Source organism: Lampetra fluviatilis, chromosome 49 (assembly GCF_964198595.1).
Source record: "Lampetra fluviatilis chromosome 49, kcLamFluv1.1, whole genome shotgun sequence".
NCBI lineage: Eukaryota > Metazoa > Chordata > Hyperoartia > Petromyzontiformes > Petromyzontidae > Lampetra > Lampetra fluviatilis.
This window is the reverse complement of record NC_136323.1, coordinates 9,220,214-9,238,851: the sequence shown is the minus strand read 5'-3', so window position 1 is coordinate 9,238,851 and position 18,638 is coordinate 9,220,214. Positions and strand designations below refer to the sequence as shown.

The following is an 18,638-nucleotide window of genomic DNA, read 5'->3' as shown; positions in this document are numbered from 1 at the left end:
GGAAGGCCCCTCCTCTCCTCAAGGAAGGCCCCTCCTCTTATCAAGGAAGGCCCCTCCTCTCCTCAAGGAAGGCCCCTCCTCTTCTCAAGGAAGGCCCCTCCTCTCCTCAAGGAAGGCCTCTCCTCTCCTCAAGGAAGGCCTCTCCTCTCAAGGAAGGCCCCTCCTCTCCTCAAGGAAGGCCCCTCCTCTCCTCATGGAAGGCCCCTCCTCTCCTCAAGGAAGGCCTCTCCACTCCTCAAGGAAAGCCCCTCCTCTCCTCAAGGAAGGCCCCTCCTCTCCTCAAGGAAGGCCCCTCCTCTCCTCAAGGAAGGCCCCTCCTCTCCTCAAGGAAGGCCCCTCCTCTCCTCAAGGAAGGCCCCTCCTCTCCTCAAGGAAGGCCCCTCCTCAAGGAAGGCCTCTCCTCTCCTCAAGGAAGGCCTCTCCTCTCCTCAAGGAAGGCCTCTCCTCTCCTCAAGGAAGGCCTCTCCTCTCCTCAACGAAGGCCCCTCCTCAAGGAAGGCCCCTCCTCTCCTCAAGGAAGGCCCCTCCTCTCCTCAAGGAAGGCCTCTCCTCTCCTCAAAGGAGGCCCCTCCTCTCCTTAAAGAAGGCCCCTCCTATCCTCAAAAAAGGCCCCTCCTATCCGCAAGAAAGGCCCCTCCTCTCCTCAAGGAAGGCCCCTCCTCTCCTCAAGGAAGGCCCCTCCTCTCCTCAAGGAAGGCCCCTCCTCTCCTCAAGGAAGGCCCCTCCTCTCCTCAAGGAAGGCCCCTCCTCTCCTCAAGGAAGGCCCCTCCTCTCCTCAAGGAAGGCCCCTCCTCTCCTCAAGGAAGGCCCCTCCTCTCCTCAAGGAAGGCCCCTCCTCTCCTCAAGGAAGGCCCCTCCTCTCCTCAAGGAAGGCCCCTCCTCTCCTCAAGGAAGGCCTCTCCTCTCCTCAAGGAAGGCCTCTCCTCTCCTCAAGGAAGGCCCCTCCTCTCCTCAAGGAAGGCCCCTCCTCTCCTCAAGGAAGGCCCCTCCTCTCCTCAAGGAAGGCCCCTCCTCTCCTCAAGGAAGGCCTCTCCTCTCCTCAAGGAAGGCCCCTCCTCTCCTCAAGGAAGGCCCCTCCTCAAGGAAGACCCTTCCTCAAGGAAGGCCCTTCCTCAAGGAAGGCCCTTCCTCAAGGAAGGCCCCTCCTCTCCTCAAGGAAGGCCTCTCCTCTCCTCAAGGAAGGCCTCTCCTCTCCTCAAGGAAGGCCTCTCCTCTCCTCAAGGAAGGCCTCTCCTCTCCTCAAGGAAGGCCCCTCCTCAAGGAAGGCCCCTCCTCAAGGAAGGCCCCTCCTCAAGGAAGGCCCCTCCTCAAGGAAGGCCCCTCCTCAAGGAAGGCCCCTCCTTGCAGGACCCCTGCAATCCGGGGGATGCTGCTGGCTGGTTGGGCACGAGTCCCAGGCTCCCGCATAGCCACCCTGAGATGGCATCCGTTTCCACGAGGCTTGCTCTCGCCCCCCCCCCTCCTTTGGTTACGCTGCGTTTAATTATTTACCTTCCAAAATCTCTAATGGGGCTCCGCCTTGCTATTGGCATGCAGGTTTGCTTTCGTCTGCACGCGCCGCTGTCGCCGTGCCCCAAAAAAAGACGGAATGGCGCGCGGCAGCCACGTGTAGCGCACGAGGCTGGTGCCGGGCGCATTCATTCTCGCACACGGGCGCCGAGCACGGGGGACGTAGCGCCGCTTTTGCGACAGAGGAGTAGCAACGCTCGGGCTGGCCAGGAGAGTTGGCGCGGTTGCCGGGACCACGCCAGGAGCCGTCGCTTGATCTGCGAATCAAAGATCAGCTTGCCAACACTCACTACTTCCCGCTGGGGGAAAGAGGAAGAAGAAAGATTTTTTTTTTATCCGCTCCACATTTATTTACTGCCCGTAGCATCGTCGAGGCACGCAAACTGGGTGACGTACGTGTGACCGGTTCCACCGCTGGTTAAATAGACTACACCTCGCCACTGGCTACATCCGTCGAGCCGGTCGCATCTGCGCACAACTCTGGCTGTCTGTGTCCTGAAAGTTGAGTGCGAGCCGCCGCTCTGAGCACGGCGGTCGCGGCGCGGGCCGGCGATCTCGACGGGCGTCGAGCCTCGCTCACGCGCGCGCAAAGGATGGGCGGGGGGCGGGCAAATGGTCGGCGCTGGTTGCTACGGAAGCCGCAGGCGTTTCTTCGCGCACGACGCATCGCTACGTCCGCAGGGCAAGGGACGGTGCGAGGGGTGGACGACAACGCAGCCACGCTGCGCGGCATCTGCCCTATGGCCACTCGAAGGGGCTGTCACCATTCACCACGCCGCAGCGAACGGTGGCCCATCCACTAGATTGAATTATGGCAGCCCAGTCACCGGAATTGAATTCCATCGTGGAATTGGCGCAAAGACTCGCCCAGTCAGTGTCAGGGTTGGGAAGGTGAATTATTCCACCCCTTCAAGTTACCACCATGGTGGCAGTCTTGACAAATCATAGGTTCGGTGATCACGGGGAATCCTGACAATTTGGTGAATGCCGCACGACCACCGTCCTCCCATTTGGCAGCGCAAGACAAAGCGATCGGCGCGACTCAAATGCAACAACGTCCCTTCAAAGTCGGACGCATCACGACCTGTGGCTGTGACCTGACCCCTCTATCCCCAACCCTACCGAGTCCTAACCAACCCTACAGTCAGAAGTCAAATTATTTCTGCAACTCGTCAAACTTTGAGAGGAGGCTCACAAATTACTTAATTGGGAGATGCGTAGCAATCGTCGCCCACCCCCATACCCCCCCACCGTTGTAATTAAAAAAGTAAAAACGATAACGTTCAACGCCAGATCTCGCGTGACTTTTCTTATATTCTAGCAGCTGAACTCTAAACCTCTTCAGTACATTAGACACCCCATCATCATAACAGAAGAGGACAGTACGGGAACAACCTCCATCGGACACCCAACACGCCTCGGGGCAAGGATGTGTCATAGCATGACAGCCGCTTTGCATTGCTGGATGAAACCGCGCAGATGCAAAGCATTCCGTCGCACGGCCGTTGCGGTCCCACGACTCGGACCCGACCTGCCATGGTGGCGAGATATTGACTACCTCGCCGGGTATTCAGGAGGTCGTAGGTTCCATCCTGACCCTGACTATGGCGTTATATATGGAGTTTGCGGTGTCGCTCTCACCGTGGCCACTGCGTGGATTTTTCTCCGAGGTCTTCACGTTTTTCCCCTCCACACTTAGAATCAACGTCTCGCGTTTAGAGTATTATTGGACACTAAACATTTCCATGAGATAAGCTGCTTCGTTGAGCTATCATTTGTGATCACCAGGTTCGTTTCTGAAAAACTGTTATTTAGCTCAGTAGGCTTTCACCTTGGTAAACTAAAATCAAATGTTTAAATCTTAGCAATAGTGCGCGCCCAACACGCGTGGGGTTCGGGCCAAGTTGGGTGGGAAGTGGCCCTTAGGGGCTCTGCACTCAAGGCAAACACCACGGGGGAGGGTGAGGCAGCCGTCGGCACAGCAGCAGCAGCGACGGCGGCCGGTGCTTGTCTCGCAAAGCTGCCGCGCGCAAGGCGGCAGTGTGCCGCTGACGAACGACGCGCCGGCATGGGGGCAAACCGACCGCCGCCGCGGCCGCCACCGCCGCCGCCACCCACCGACTGCAGGATTAAAGTCGGGAGGACGCGGTTCTGTTTTGCGTGCAGCTCCACGGGAGTGAGAATTGATACGCGGGGCCCCAACGACCGGCTGAGCGGCCGGGGCGAGGCGCGTCCATAACCTGACGTTAATGGTCCGCGGAGCGCGAGAGAGGCTGCCAACAATATCTGCGTAACGCCGCACAGAGGCCGGTCCATTAAGCAACGCCGCCACCATGGCCACACGGATGTCAACATGACATAGGGGCTGGCGCCAACGCCGCTCGCACGGGGGAATTAAAATAAAAATTCCTGGCCCATACCGCGAACCCCGGAGTTAAATATTATTGCAAAGGTTGCTGCCACCTGCAAGGCCCGCCCACCGGCATGAACGACGAGCGCGCGCAAACGCGGAGTGGCATTCCTGACGGCATTTGGGGGACGGCGTTCGCGGAATATTCACACGTCGGCAAGACGCGGCTCGTGCGCCTGCGGCCTCCGTGCCGGTCGGCTTAAACGGGTTTTACAAACCGGTGGAGACACGAGGAGCACTCGGGAGATTGACCAATGAATAAGAGACTCAATGACGGCAGTGGGAAGCCGCACCAGTGCCTTGCGCGGAGGCAACGTGCGGGCACAGGCTCGAGAACAGGTGGGCATCACCTGGTTGGAAGGCGACCGGGCGGCACAAACGCATGGGGAGATGCGGGGAGACTTGAGAGAGGCGGGAGGTGTGGGGAGACTTGAGAGAGGCGGGAGGTGCACGTTGACTGCTGCTCTGTAGTGCACGCGCATCATAGGCAGATCTATCGCGTGACATTCACAAGCCTGGCCCAGGCACATGGGGTCACCGAGCTCCAACATTCTACACCGAGTGGGAGTCACCGAAAATAATCTGACCCCCTCAGCCTTATAAATAAAATACATCTATATTATTTTTTAAGCGACAACGCAGATTTGCAACAGATGTATAAACAATATCTGGCTGAGAGAAGGCTCCGGAAATACGGCGCATGTACACAACTGAGAATCCTGTGAGGCCGATAAACCCAAGCTGGCGTGATGCAAGCTCAATTCCAGAGGTCAGGTCGGTCATTCCCAGCTGTGCTCAGACCCAACTCGTCACGCAGCGCTCCCCCGGCGTGCCCAAGTGAGCGCCGCTTCGCGCTCCGAGCGAGGAGACCGCGCATCCTGCACCCCCCCCCCTTGCCCCCCCCCCCCTCTGCTGCCACAGAAGCCGCGTCCGCCACCACGGAGCGCCCAGTGGTCTGTGCATGGCACGCGAACTCGCGCGAGAGACCGCGATCGTGCACGAGCGTGGCACGTGACCACGCGAGAGACCGAGATCGTGCGTGCGCGCCCCCTCACCTGATGTAGTCGTTCCGGCACAGGATCATGCCCTGGCGTGTGTAGCACGAGGAGCCGATGTCGCCCAGCTGCGCCTGGCAGCAGGAGCAGCGCAGGCAGCGCGTGTGCCAGTAGCGCTCCATCGAGTAGAGCAGGAAGCGGTCCGCGATGCGCGCCCCGCAGCCCGCGCACGTCTTGCCGCCCGGCGCAGTGCCGCCCCCCGCGGGCAGGGCCCCCCCTCCCGCCCCTCCTCCTCCTCCAGCGCCCCCCCCAGCTCCTCCCCCCGCGCCAGCCGCTCCCCCGCCGGCGGCGCAAGGCCCACTCTCCTTGCCGCGGGCCGGGTTCACCATGCCGCCCTCCGCGGAGCTGCGGCCACCAGCGGCCGCCTGCGTTGCGCGGGTCAAACGCACACCCACAACACAAACGTGCCAGCAACAAGTCACGATTGTAACTTGCGCACAAATTCGTTTCTTTTGCTGTGATACTTACGGTTTACCGACAGGTTTGTCTGTTACTCAGTGGCTACTATTTGGTAACCGATATTCCAAATCGGGGTACAATTTTTCTTACTTCTTATCAGGCCCTATGGTGCAAGATGCACTCCAACCATTGTTATCTCACACCGTCCGTCTGGCCCCTCTGTCATGCGCTGAGAATAATGCTCATTGCCTGAAACGTCGCCCATGAGGTTGTTCATTTCAAGACAACGGTGTTATTGATATGGAGCGTGTCGATTTATCTTACTGTTGTCTGTGCTTTTGCACCACGGCCAACGCAGCAGCAGCAGCATCATCATCATCACCCAAGAAATGTGTTCAACTTTGCAACAGCTGCACTCTGCCCTGCCAATTTCACGGGGCACAGTCTGCGGCGGACAATAAATAAAAACCGGCATGGGCATCTCTGTATTTGTATATATTTTAAAATCATTCAAACATTTCGCCCTGGAAAATCCATCCCGTGAGAACGGAGCATCCTCATCGCAAGGGGTTGCCCAGGGCATCTGCTTCCACGCACATGAGCGAGCTGAGCGCGAGCTGAGCGCGAGGGGTCTCGCTCCACCTAACGAGCACCTGGCCATGGCGCGCTTACAAACCGCGTGGATCCCCCCCCCCCCCCCAAAAAAAAGCCGGGGCCGCGTACGGCAGCTCGAGAGAGACGAGTCACAGATGAGACGTGGCACAGTCGCCACGTTCGACATTCGAAAATAGGGCCAACACCGCACCCAACACACTCGCCAGTCCTGTTAACATATTCCATTTAAGAAATCCTATACACTCTATTGAGATCCTCTTAACATATTTATGAACTCATATATACTCAGATGTATGTAGAACTTCTTTCACGCCGTACATAGCCAACCGTGCTAAATAGTGTGGGGGAAGGGGAACAAACTAAACACACATATACTCCATTGATGAACTCATATATACATACACCCCATTGAGATCCTGTTAACATATACTCCGTTAATGAACTCGGCTGAGAATCCTACTACCCTCCTGGGACACGCGTGCGACCCGTGCCGGCGATGCCGTGCCGGCTGTCTCACACGCGGAGCTCTTTCACTTCCAGCAACTGGATCTCACGAGCGGTGAGAGCAGCGAGCGGTGCAGTGTGCGAGTGTGGTGAAGCGCACGGCGCTATGGAGCTGGCGATCCGAGTTGGATTCCGGGCCACGGCTGATGTTCGTTGGCGAGTGAAGCCTGAACCCAGGTCCTGGGTCCGTGTCCTTCATTCACCAGACCGCTCTGTCCAGCGCGGTGAAGTATGGTCAAACCACTCCCGTGACCAACATTTTTGGATGTTTGTCTCCAATTACGAAGGGACGGCCGCTCCTGCCTCCACCTGGGCGAACTCACATTCCGTCCTTCCATTCACGGCCCGCGTCCGCACACATCACCGATACACGCGCGATGGTTTTGCGTCAAAATTTTCCTCTTCCGTTAACAATTTGATAGTCACAGATGCACGCCGTGCACGCGACGTGCGTGGAACCCGTCAGAACGCTGCGCGACGAACCCGGTGACCCCACGGTTCCATTCCCAGCCGCGGCTACCGCCAGTGGCAAGCGACATCGGAACTGGACCCTTTGCCGCAGACCCTCCTTCACCGACCCACACCGACCAGCGTGGTGAAGCATGGTCCAGGGCTTCACGCAAGGCAAGTGGACTGCCCACGGCGCTGCGGGGAGTTATGTTGGGGGAGGCCCCCCCACGTGCCGCCCGAGTGCAGCAGCAGCTATAAACTACGAAACTATTTTTTTTTACCAGGTAAGAAGGCCCCACTGAGCCAGGTAGCTCTTTTTCAGCAGCGACCTGGCCACAAATGATCGCTCAACGAAGTGGCTTATCGTCGTGCGCAAATGTATAGCAGCAAAATACTCTAAACGCGTGATGGCGAGTCTAAATGTGGAGGGGGAAACAACGGAGAACCCAGAAAAACACCCACGCGACCACAGGGAGAGAAAGACCATGCAAACTCCAAATATACAGCGGGCATCAGGGTTCGGGGCCTCCTGTATACCAGGCGAGGGAGTTCATATCTCCTGCCGCAGAGCCCGCACCCTCTTACAGACAGCAGCTCGCAGGCCGTAGGTGACGCCCGGGGTCTCATTGGGGGGCTGCGTTTTGTGGGGGGGGCAGGGTAAACGTGCCAACGCTGGAATGTGCTTGGAACAGTTGGACCAACATTGAACCAACGTTGGTCCAACGTCCGTCCCATGTCCACTGGGATCTACGGAGCGAGTCAACGCGAGTCCCGTCAGCTAACGTCACGACTCCTTCTGGGAGACGGAACGCGAGAGTCTGCCCGACTGGCTGGTATGGAGCGATCGTCCCTTCCAAATCGGCCACGAACATTGCCAGGCACCGTGCTGCCGCCCTCCGCCAATCCACTGCTGGACGAAGGCCTCTCCAAAACAACGTCGGGTCGCGCGAGCGGTTTGACCATACTTCACCGCGCCGGGCAGAGCGACGTGGTGAACTGAAGGCGCCGCGTAGCCCAGGGACTGGGTTCAGGTTTCACTCGCCGACGAGTGAAACGGCCAGGTCGAAAGCGCAGTCGCTCACCGGCTTCCCGTAATCCGCGTTTATCCGCGCGTCGCACCGCCAGGAATAGCAAAACAGCAAAAGCGCTCAATTTGCGACCCGCGCTCCCATTAAACCGCTCCGGACAATTTGCGTGCAGGCACGGGGGAGAGGGGGGTGGGAGGGGAGATGGAGGGGTGGAGGGAGGGGAGGGGATGCAAAGCCTCCTTCTCGGGCTCCCAATTACCCGGGCGCAACGCCAAAGCCAGCGGGGCCAGACGACAGCTGAGGCTGAGCGCGCTTTGAAAAGTGCCATTAGAGGCGTCCTCCACCCCCCCCCCCCATTAGCAGAGCCTGCAGATAACGACATGGTCGGGGGGGGGGGTCCTGAAAAGGCGAGCACTTGTCCGGCTTGTTAAGTTAATAAAGAATCAAGGGAACGCGGCTGCCTGGGTAAGGCTCCCCCCTGCCTCGCTCTCCCCTCCCTCGCCCTCGTCCCCTGGGGTGGGCGAGCCGAGAGTAACTCATCAAGTTTCAGGTCGGAGCGCGCCGCGCCGCGTAATTGCCTGGATTGTGTTGCAGATGCTCGGATTAAAAATGCTGAAATGGAAAAGAGCCCCCGGGGGAAGAGAGCGGCTTCGGGACACGGGGAAATGTATTTACTGATCCTCCTATTACATTACCCCGGCGAGAAATTAAATGGGATTGCTGCGGAGTCTTATCGCAGAGCCGCCTCGACCGAGAAGGCACTTTCCATTACCATTAGTGCGCATCGCCCCGCCCGCTCCCTCTCCCCGCCTTCCCCCCCTTACAAAGCTCCTTTCCATTAACGTCTAAAAGCTGAGCTCATTGGAAACCGAGCTGGAGGTCCGCCAGAGCCGGCTGGAGTGGCGCATCTTAACTTACCCGATTGATAAGGAAACACGAGACCGTGGCCTTTTATTCCGGCGGAGATCGCTGCGGGGCTCCCTCCCCTCGCCTCCTCCTCCTCCTCGCCCGCGGCGGCTCCCGCTGCCGCACGCGAGTCGCGCTCTGTGAGCCGCACGCCACCACCACCACCGCTCGTGCTCTCGGCGCGGCTCCTACATCACCGCCACCACCGCCACAGCCGCCACCGCTGCTCGGTTCGCCACCGCGGGCCGCTGCGCACGGGTGCGAGGCGGCGCCCTCTCTCTCTCTTCTCTCTCTCTCTCCCTGTCGGGCTGTCGCGGCACTTTGATCGCGGCTGTCGGAGCTAATCGGATGGCGATGGGAGCGCGCGGGTTACCGGGGCGATAGCGGCGGGGGAAGGCACCGAGGCGCGCGCAGAGCGCAGAGCGCTCCCCAACAACGCCGCCGCCGCCGACTCGAGCGCTGTGCCGGAGCACGGCCACGCAGGCGCGCCCGGCCCTTTATAAGCGCCCCGCCTCCATGCAGGGGACCCGCCTTCTTACGGGGGGTGGGGGTGGGTGGGGGTGTGGTGGGGTTGGGTGGGGTGTGGTGGTGGGGGTGGGTGGTGGTGCGTCTCTATATGGTGGAAGGGGGGGGGCCGCTGCGCCCTGCGCCCCCCCAGCTCCCAGCCCGCTCCGCGAGGAGTGCCGCGTGGCGTTGCGCCCCCTGCAGGCCCCTCTCGGGACACCGCGCCCGTGCCGTGGGGTAGGGGGCCCGGGTCTGGACGCCGCCCCCCCCCCACCAGGTCGGGGGAATCGTCGAGGAGGAACTACAGCGGTCAACCCAGACGGTTCATCCCGGATTCTTCGTGTGCAGGGAAATTGAGCTTTCAGGTTCCAATTCGGGCAAAAAAACCCCGTCTATTTGTGTTTCTCGCTTGTGATGGGACTTCGTAGGATGAACGTTGAGATTTATAAGGGCACGGGGTGACCAATACGGTGTGAATTGGTCTGAAATAAGGTAGGGCAGTGAGTAGGGGTTGGCAGGTATGAGGAACAAACGTGTCCGTTCCACGCGTCTCCCACCAAGCTCAAGGCACCGACTACAGAGCTCAGACTCAACACATCCGCCAAATAACAGCGCGCCATTCAATGTAAAACATGGTCGGCGACGTTTCTGGCAACGGCCCTCCATCTTCCCAGCGCCAAACGGCTCTGCGAACTGTTGGCGGTTTGTTCCGCGTTTTGCTTGAGACGCTGTCCGACGTTTCGCTCCACATGTTGGGAGCTTCTTGAGGAGCTGAACTGAGAATCTCACATTATCCGCGGACAAGACGGCATCCACCGGGTGCTGATCCCTGACGCCCAACGCGGGCATGGCTCGTGCGCTTAGCGCCACACAGATCGTGATGATGATGATGACTGCGATACTGCTTCTGCAGAGGAGTCTGGACATTGTATGGCAGGATAATATAAAAGCAGTGGTTCTTAACCTTTACCCCCTTTGGTTCTGAATCGTTACAAAATGTGCGATGTTAATAAATACAAAGGTTTGATGAACCAAATTAGTTATGATTTACGTGTTCGTGCTTAATTTGTGTTTCGATGATTTACCTTCTAAAAAAATCTGGCCACGTCTCGCACCCCCAGAGAGGGCATCTCGCACCCCCAGCAGAGGAACGTGCACCCCAGGTGAAGAAAACCCCGCTGCTGTATCGGATATAAGTTAGATTAAGACAGTAAAAGACCACAACCCCATGGTGGATGCAACGAGGAAGCGATTATTGTGATGAGTGGGAGTCGCGTGCAGGATGGACGAGGTCAGCATACCGAGACATTGCAGTGACGCCCAGGGAAGAGACGGGAGGAAAGCGTCACTACGACACAGAGTCCGGGTGTAGACCGTGCAGCAGCTGTCATATCTGGCACGAGCCAGGGCGAGGCATTGGCCGTGATGCCCTCTTGACCTTGTCTGCAGAGTCATTGCTTTGAGTGTAAACGCACACTAACCGAACCGTGAGATGGCTTGGCATATGTTTTTTTTGGAACGCGCTACAGTGACCAGGTCCCACATGCTCGTTCTGTAAACAGCCCACTACGACCAACGAAACGCGGTCGCCGCATTTGAAGTCAAATGGGATTTCACTGCGGGGATCGATATCGCATTACACCGATCACATTGGGGTGTGCACAAGGGGTTGACGAGTCGAGCATTCATCAGTTAATTTGTTGTCGCCGTTCAATCAGTGACAACACCAAATCCGTCCGCTGGCACGTGCTGCGTTGCCAGTCGTATTTGTCCTGACATCCGCACCACCGATCGTCCAGGTTCCGTATTCTTGTTAATAATACAATACTGCGAGGTTCCCGGTTGGCATCGTACATCGATAAAGGGCACTGCACACACGCATGTGGGTCTACATGCACCCTATTTGGTTATTTTAAACAAAAAAGCAAATGCAGCTATGGGTGGCAGAGGTAAATGTATAATGAAGACATGTAACAAGAAACCAAGCAACGTACCATAATCATCAGCAGCCATTGTAGATCGACTACTTCGTGAAGACCCTGCTCGCTGATTCGTGTGCTTCTCTGTTCCCCAGTGGCATTAGAAACGCGCATCTCCCCATTCTTCGTTATACCACGTGATGGACGGGCACACGATTTGAAAAGTGTGGTGCGGAAACAGACTGTAGGCGTGGTGCGAAGATGATAAACAAATCGCTTCACTGCAACGGGGTTCTTCTCCTTCCCCCGCACCTCCGATTGGCACGGGTAGCTAGGTACGGTGCAAAAGAAGTTCTACATACGTACTACGTGCTGTCTGTCTGGCGATCCTGGAGCAGCTCATAGCGGGAAGGTTGTCAGTCTAAGCCCGTGTCGGAGAGGCTTTCCGCGACACATGGCGGTAGTTTATTGTGAATTATTATGAGTATTATTGTTGTAACATATCTTCACTTGCTGCTTCTCTGTAATTTCTTACTGTATGTTGAACTTCTTTCGCACAGCACGTAGCCGGCCGTCCTCATCAGAGATGCGGGGGAAGGAAACCCACAAACTTAACACAAAAAGCAGTTATAAAGAAATGCGTTTTCAACTTCGATTATTTAGCTCGAGTGGCTTCCTAATGCCGGAAGAGCGTTCCAGACGGCCGCGGAAGCGCATATGAAAGCGCGCGATGGTGAGCCAAAAGCCGCTGCTGCTGTGAGGATGACCGGAACAAGACAGGTTTTCGGAAGGGTGCTTGGTCACAGGTGACGTGTGCTTTAACTGCCCTAGGTAGGGTCGTGGTGACGAGGGCGGGATCTGTCCCGGTACATAATGTCCCTGCTCATGCCCATTCTGCGAACCCATGCAACGACGACAATGCGCTGTGGGCGAGTTGTAATTGGTTTGGCAAACGTAAACAAGCAAACGCTTCACTCATTCATCTTACCTTTCCCAGTCGAGTAGAAGCTACTGGACAAATTGTACCGTTTTGAACGTCGCTTTGAGAGTACCGTAATTGCAGGCTGGGGTCTTCCTGTGGGCAATTACAGGTACTCCGGAATGTCCACCCTGCGTGATGGACACAAATCGCACTTCTCTGTTATTCTTTGGTTCTTTCGGTTAAGTCACGTTTAAAGATAAAATAATGAATTAAAATAATAGCGACGTTTCGATTGCAACACAAGCAATCATCATCAGGCATAAGAGAAATAGCAACAAAAATCTAACTAGAAAACTATAGACAGACATACAAGCAGACAGACATCACAAGGACACACAGAGAGAGGACACATATCGGCACAGAGAGAGGGGTCGTTTCTCTGACGGTCCCTTAAATATAGGGAGGGGGGGCGGGGACGGAGAGAGGGAGGGGGCAGAGAAAATTAGCATATCAATGAGTGGACGGCAACGTGTTGCTGCTGCGCAAGTAAGATGACGACGTGGCACGGCACGCAAGCTTGAAAATTAGGAGAAAGACACACTAAAATTAAATAACCTCGCAAAATATCGAAATGTGATGTAATGCAACACAGAGAGTCGGTCAACACACAATTAACGCATAGCCTGGTTGATTACGTATTTCAAAGATTGTTAAGTTAGAATTTAAGTGTGAAAATTCCAAAGAGAGGACACAGGCAGAGAGAACAAATAGCCAGAGAGAGAAAAAAGATAAGCTTAAAACTTCCCCGTAGAAGTGGTTCAATCTTAATTTTTGGAGCTTTCGTGACTGCAGGAATTATTCATTGGTTCTTTCGGTTAAGTCACGTCTAAAGATAAAATAATGAATTAAAATAATAGCGACGTTTCGATTGCAACACAAGCAATCATCATCAGGCATAAGAGAAATAGCAACAAAAATCTAACTAGAAAACTATAGACAGACATACAAGCAGACAGACATCACAAGGACACACAGAGAGAGGACACATATCGGCACAGAGAGAGGGGTCGTTTCTGTGACGGTCCCTTAAATATAGGGAGGGGGGGGGCGGGGACGGAGAGAGGGAGGGGGCAGAGAAAATTAACATATCAATGAGTGGACGGCAACGTGTTGCTGCTGCGCAAGTAAGATGACGACGTGGCACGGCACGCAAGCTTGAAAATTAGGAGAAAGACACACTCAAATTAAATAACCTCGCAAAATATCGAAATGTGATGTAATGCAACACAGAGAGTCGGTCAACACACAATTAACGCATAGCCTGGTTGATTACGTATTTCAAAGATTGCTAAGTTAGAATTTAAGTGTGAAAATTCCAAAGAGAGGACACAGGCAGAGAGAACAAATAGCCAGAGAGAGAAAAAAGATAAGCTTAAAACTTCCCCGTAGAAGTGGTTCAATCTTAATTTTTTAGTCTCTCTGTGTGTCCTTGTGATGTCTGTCTGCTTGTATGTCTGTCTATAGTTTTCTAGTTAGATTTGTGTTGCTATTTCTCTTATGCCTGATGATGATTGCTTGTGTTGCAATCGAAACGTCGCTATTATTTTAATTCATTATTTTATCTTTAGACGTGACTTAACCGAAAGAACCAAAGAATAATTCCTGCAGTCACGAAAGCTCCAAAAATTAAGATTGAACCACTTCTACGGGGAAGTTTTAAGCTTATCTTTTTTCTCTCTCTGGCTATTTGTTCTCTCTGCCTGTGTCCTCTCTTTGGAATTTTCACACTTAAATTCTAACTTAGCAATCTTTGAAATACGTAATCAACCAGGCTATGCGTTAATTGTGTGTTGACCGACTCTCTGTGTTGCATTACATCACATTTCGATATTTTGCGAGGTTATTTAATTTGAGTGTGTCTTTCTCCTAATTTTCAAGCTTGCGTGCCGTGCCACGTCGTCATCTTACTTGCGCAGCAGCAACACGTTGCCGTCCACTCATTGATATGCTAATTTTCTCTGCCCCCTCCCTCTCTCCGTCCCCGCCCCCACCTCCCTATATTTAAGGGACCGTCACAGAAACGACCCCTCTCTCTGTGCCGATATGTGTCCTCTCTCTGTGTGTCCTTGTGATGTCTGTCTGCTTGTATGTCTGTCTATAGTTTTCTAGTTAGATTTTTGTTGCTATTTCTCTTATGCCTGATGATGATTGCTTGTGTTGCAATCGAAACGTCGCTATTATTTTAATTCATTATTTTATCTTTAGACGTGACTTAACCGAAAGAACCAAAGAATAATTCCTGCAGTCACGAAAGCTCCAAAAATTAAGATTGAACCACTTCTACGGGGAAGTTTTAAGCTTATTTTTTTTCTCTCTCTGGCTATTTGTTCTCTCTGCCTGTGTCCTCTCTTTGGAATTTTTACACTTAAATTCTAACTTAGCAATCTTTGAAATACGTAATCAACCAGGCTATGCGTTAATTGTGTGTTGACCGACTCTCTGTGTTGCATTACATCACATTTCGATATTTTGCGAGGTTATTTAATTTTAGTGTGTCTTTCTCCTAATTTTCAAGCTTGCGTGCCGTGCCACGTCGTCATCTTACTTGCGCAGCAGCAACACGTTGCCGTCCACTCATTGATATGCTAATTTTCTCTGCCCCCTCCCTCTCTCCGTCCCCGCCCCCCCTCCCTATATTTAAGGGACCGTCACAGAAACGACCCCTCTCTCTGTGCCGATATGTGTCCTCTCTCTGTGTGTCCTTGTGATTTTAACACGTAGGCTTTCGCGACCAATATTGTTCATAATCAACGATTTTTGGGTTTAGATCGCGTTACTTATAAATGTGTCGTAACCCTCCACCACCCGACACGGCCAATCAGTAAAAAAAAAAGTGTCACGTTGACAAAAGACAAATAGTTCACTGCTTTAGCCCACCGGTGTGTTGAAGCGTGAAACCACAACATTTACAATTTGAGTACGACGTTTCGCTGGTAATTGCATCCAGCATCATCGGGCAATTCGCCAGAGCCTCACCATTCTGGCGAATTGCCCGATGATGCTGGATGCAATTACCAGCGAAACGTCGTACTCAAATTGTAAATGTTGTGGTTTCACGCTTCAACACACCGGTGGGCTAAAGCAGTGAACTATTTGTCTTTTGTCAACGTGACACTTTTTTTTTTGTCCTTGTGATGTCTGTCTGCTTGTATGTCTGTCTATAGTTTTCTAGTTAGATTTTTGTTGCTATTTCTCTTATGCCTGATGATGATTGATTGTGTTGCAATCGAAACGTCGCTATTATTTTAATTCATTATTTTATATTTAGACGTGACTTAACCGAAAGAACCAAAGAATAATTCCTGCAGTCACGAAAGCTCCAAAAATTAAGATTGAACCACTTATACGGGGAAGTTTTAAGCTTATCTTTTTTCTCTCTCTGGCTATTTGTTCTCTCTGCCTGTGTCCTCTCTTTGGAATTTTCACACTTAAATTCTAACTTAGCAATCTTTGAAATACGTAATCAACCAGGCTATGCGTTAATTGTGTGTTGACCGACTCTCTGTGTTGCATTACATCACATTTCGATATTTTGCGAGGTTATTTAATTTGAGTGTGTCTTTCTCCTAATTTTCAAGCTTGCGTGCCGTGCCACGTCGTCATCTTACTTGCGCAGCAGCAACACGTTGCCGTCCACTCATTGATATGCTAATTTTCTCTGCCCCCTCCCTCTCTCCGTCCCCGCCCCCCCCTCCCTATATTTAAGGGACTGTCACAGAAACGACCCCTCTCTCTGTGCCGATATGTGTCCTCTCTCTGTGTGTCCTTGTGATGTCTGTCTGCTTGTATGTCTGTCTATAGTTTTCTAGTTAGATTTTTGTTGCTATTTCTCTTATGCCTGATGATGATTGCTTGTGTTGCAATCGAAACGTCGCTATTATTTTAATTCATTATTTTATCTTTAGACGTGACTTAACCGAAAGAACCAATGAATAATTCCTGCAGTCACGAAAGCTCCAAAAATTAAGATCGCACTTCTCTGATTTTACACGGATAAACCACACATTGTGTGCATGTTGAAATTCTCTCGCACCTTACGTAGCCAACCGTGCCAATCGGACATTCAAGTGTGCCGAGTGGCGCATGGGCCCGCAGCTCCCATGGCCCGAGAGCTGCCTGCGACTCTTTAATCAACCACATGAGGCTACATCGACGGAGCACAGCGTAGCACGTGCTATCACAGCAGCATGGAATAGTGAATGTTTCCCGTGCTGTGCCGAAAACTGTCAATATATAACCGCTCATACCGATTCTATGTCACTACACGTGGCTCACGGGAACTTGTTTTGGCTCTTGGTCTGTTACAGATTGGCCACCCGTGCACGTAAGGAACACGCGATCTTGCTCAAGGCATCTCTCACGAGCAGCGCCTGCTCGTGGCGCTGCGCTCTTCCCACCCGGGACTCGCTCGCGCCGCCCCATGACACGGAACGGACTCCACCCGCGGGAGCTCTGCGGAAGATTGGCGCTGGGTACAGCGGCCGCATTTGCAAACGTGATTTGTAACTTTGATCCTTGCCTGTGTATCGATATGTCAACGTTAATGTACCATTGTATGGAGGGACTGCTCAATAAAATGGTGTGGTCGGGGACTGTTTTGTTGTCGTTTTTGCTGCCTTGCAGAAGCTTGGTAAATGTAACTTTATATATATAAATAAAATAGTCACTCGCTTACCTTTAACTCTATTTTGACGTCATTTCGTTTTGTACAGTACTGTTTGTTGTTGTAACTTGCTGGACATCTGTAACAAAGAGCTTAATAGCTCATCGGATTCCTCCTGCAGTCGAAATAAAGATTCTGATCCGGATTTTTTCTCCTCTTCCACGTTGACCAGGCGGCTGGAAAGAGGGTGGCAGTATTCCCACACTTGTACACATCCCACTATTGTCGCCATTGACGACGCGGTTGGGTGTGCAGAGGCGGCAGGGGAGCGATTCCGGGAGCGTTCCCATTGTTCTGACTGCCGCACCGGGAGATCGAACCGGCAACCTTTGAGTTGTAAGTCCAGTCGGCTTACCATTACACGCAGGGATTGGCAGCTATCCCGTTCGATATATGTTTAATGATGATTGTTGTTCCCCTTACATGCGATGTATTCCTTTATTCAGTTCCGAACAAAACGAACGGCACGGATGTCCTTGGTTAACGTTGGCCGTGACTGCATTCTGTAAATAAATATCAAGGCGATTACCAAGTCAATAGATGCGCCATGCAGCGTGCGGCACGGGGAACTGGGCGACCTGGTGACCTGGTGGTGACCTGGGGGCGACCTGGTGGTGACCTGGGGGTGACCAGGGGGTGACCTGGTGGTGACCTGGTGACCTGGGGTGACCTGGAGGTGACCTGGTGATGACCTGGTGACCTGCGGGTGACCTGGCACATTAACTGGCGTCTGTGCACGTGTCGTGTTACGCGAGTGAATTAGCGCGGCACGGTAATTGCTTTGGCGGTGATGGAATCATGTTTGGGAAGTCGGTGACGTCTGGGCCATGGTTTATTCAGTACCTAGATCAGGTGTGGCCAGACCAGGTGAAGTTAACACGCACAATCCTGGACTCTGTTAAAAAATAGCGGCCTCAATTATTACATTTTGAACCGACAACTCTACACCTTCAAACCCAATTCATTACACATTGGCAATACAATACATGGACAATGCCTCCTTTAAATACATGTCTCCAGATAAACAAAAACAAATGTTAAGCACATCCCATCAGCCACACGTCCTTCCTTCTGGGAGTGCATCATTTCAGCAGCATCAGTTGAACCAATACAAGAAAAAAACACCCTGGACCGGTTTTGACAGTCAGTGTCTCATCAGCAGAACCTATGCCTGTGAACTGCAAGATGTTTTTCAGAAAGGACCCTATTCTCTGTTAGATATGGCAGGCTTCACGCGGCGAGATGTCAACTACCTCGCATAACATACAGGAGGTCGTGGGTTCGATCCCGACGCCTGTATAATTGGAGTTTGCGTGTTATCCCCGTGGTCACTTGGATTTTTCTCCGAGTCCTCCGGTTTTTCACTCCACATTTAGAATCAACATGTGCTTAGAGCATTTATCTGCTAGAAATACCGACGTGATACGACGCTTCGTTGAGCTATCATTTGTTCCCAGGTCGCTTCTGAAAAAGAGCTACACAGCTCAGTGGGCCTTACCTGGTAAGATGAAAAAAACATTTTAAAGTGACAAATGATAACACGAATACCGCCATCAACCCGGCAACCGAACATTGATCAACGAGATTAACACTTACGCTATCTCGACCAATATTATCCATTAAAAAAAGTTGGTTAGATCGCGTAAATATAAATGTGTCGTTGAACCCGTCACCACCCGGCACAGCCAATTCAT

The 18,638-nt window shown here is 53.2% G+C and overlaps 1 protein-coding gene across 1 annotated transcript in view; it reads right to left on the bottom strand.

Moving 5' to 3' along the window:
• The window catches only part of LOC144948524 (LIM domain transcription factor LMO4.1-like), a 47,052-nt gene extending 37,669 nt beyond the window's left edge, over positions 1–9,383 (bottom strand). Inside the window, exons 1-2 of the mRNA XM_078878099.1 lie at positions 8,889–9,383; positions 4,975–5,339 (exon numbers count right to left, since the gene is read on the bottom strand). Coding sequence (XP_078734225.1) covers positions 4,975–5,303 — 329 coding nt within the window. The 5' untranslated portion in view covers positions 5,304–5,339; positions 8,889–9,383. The remainder of the gene's footprint in view (positions 1–4,974; positions 5,340–8,888) is intronic.
• Between the last annotated feature and the right edge of the window lie 9,255 nt (positions 9,384–18,638).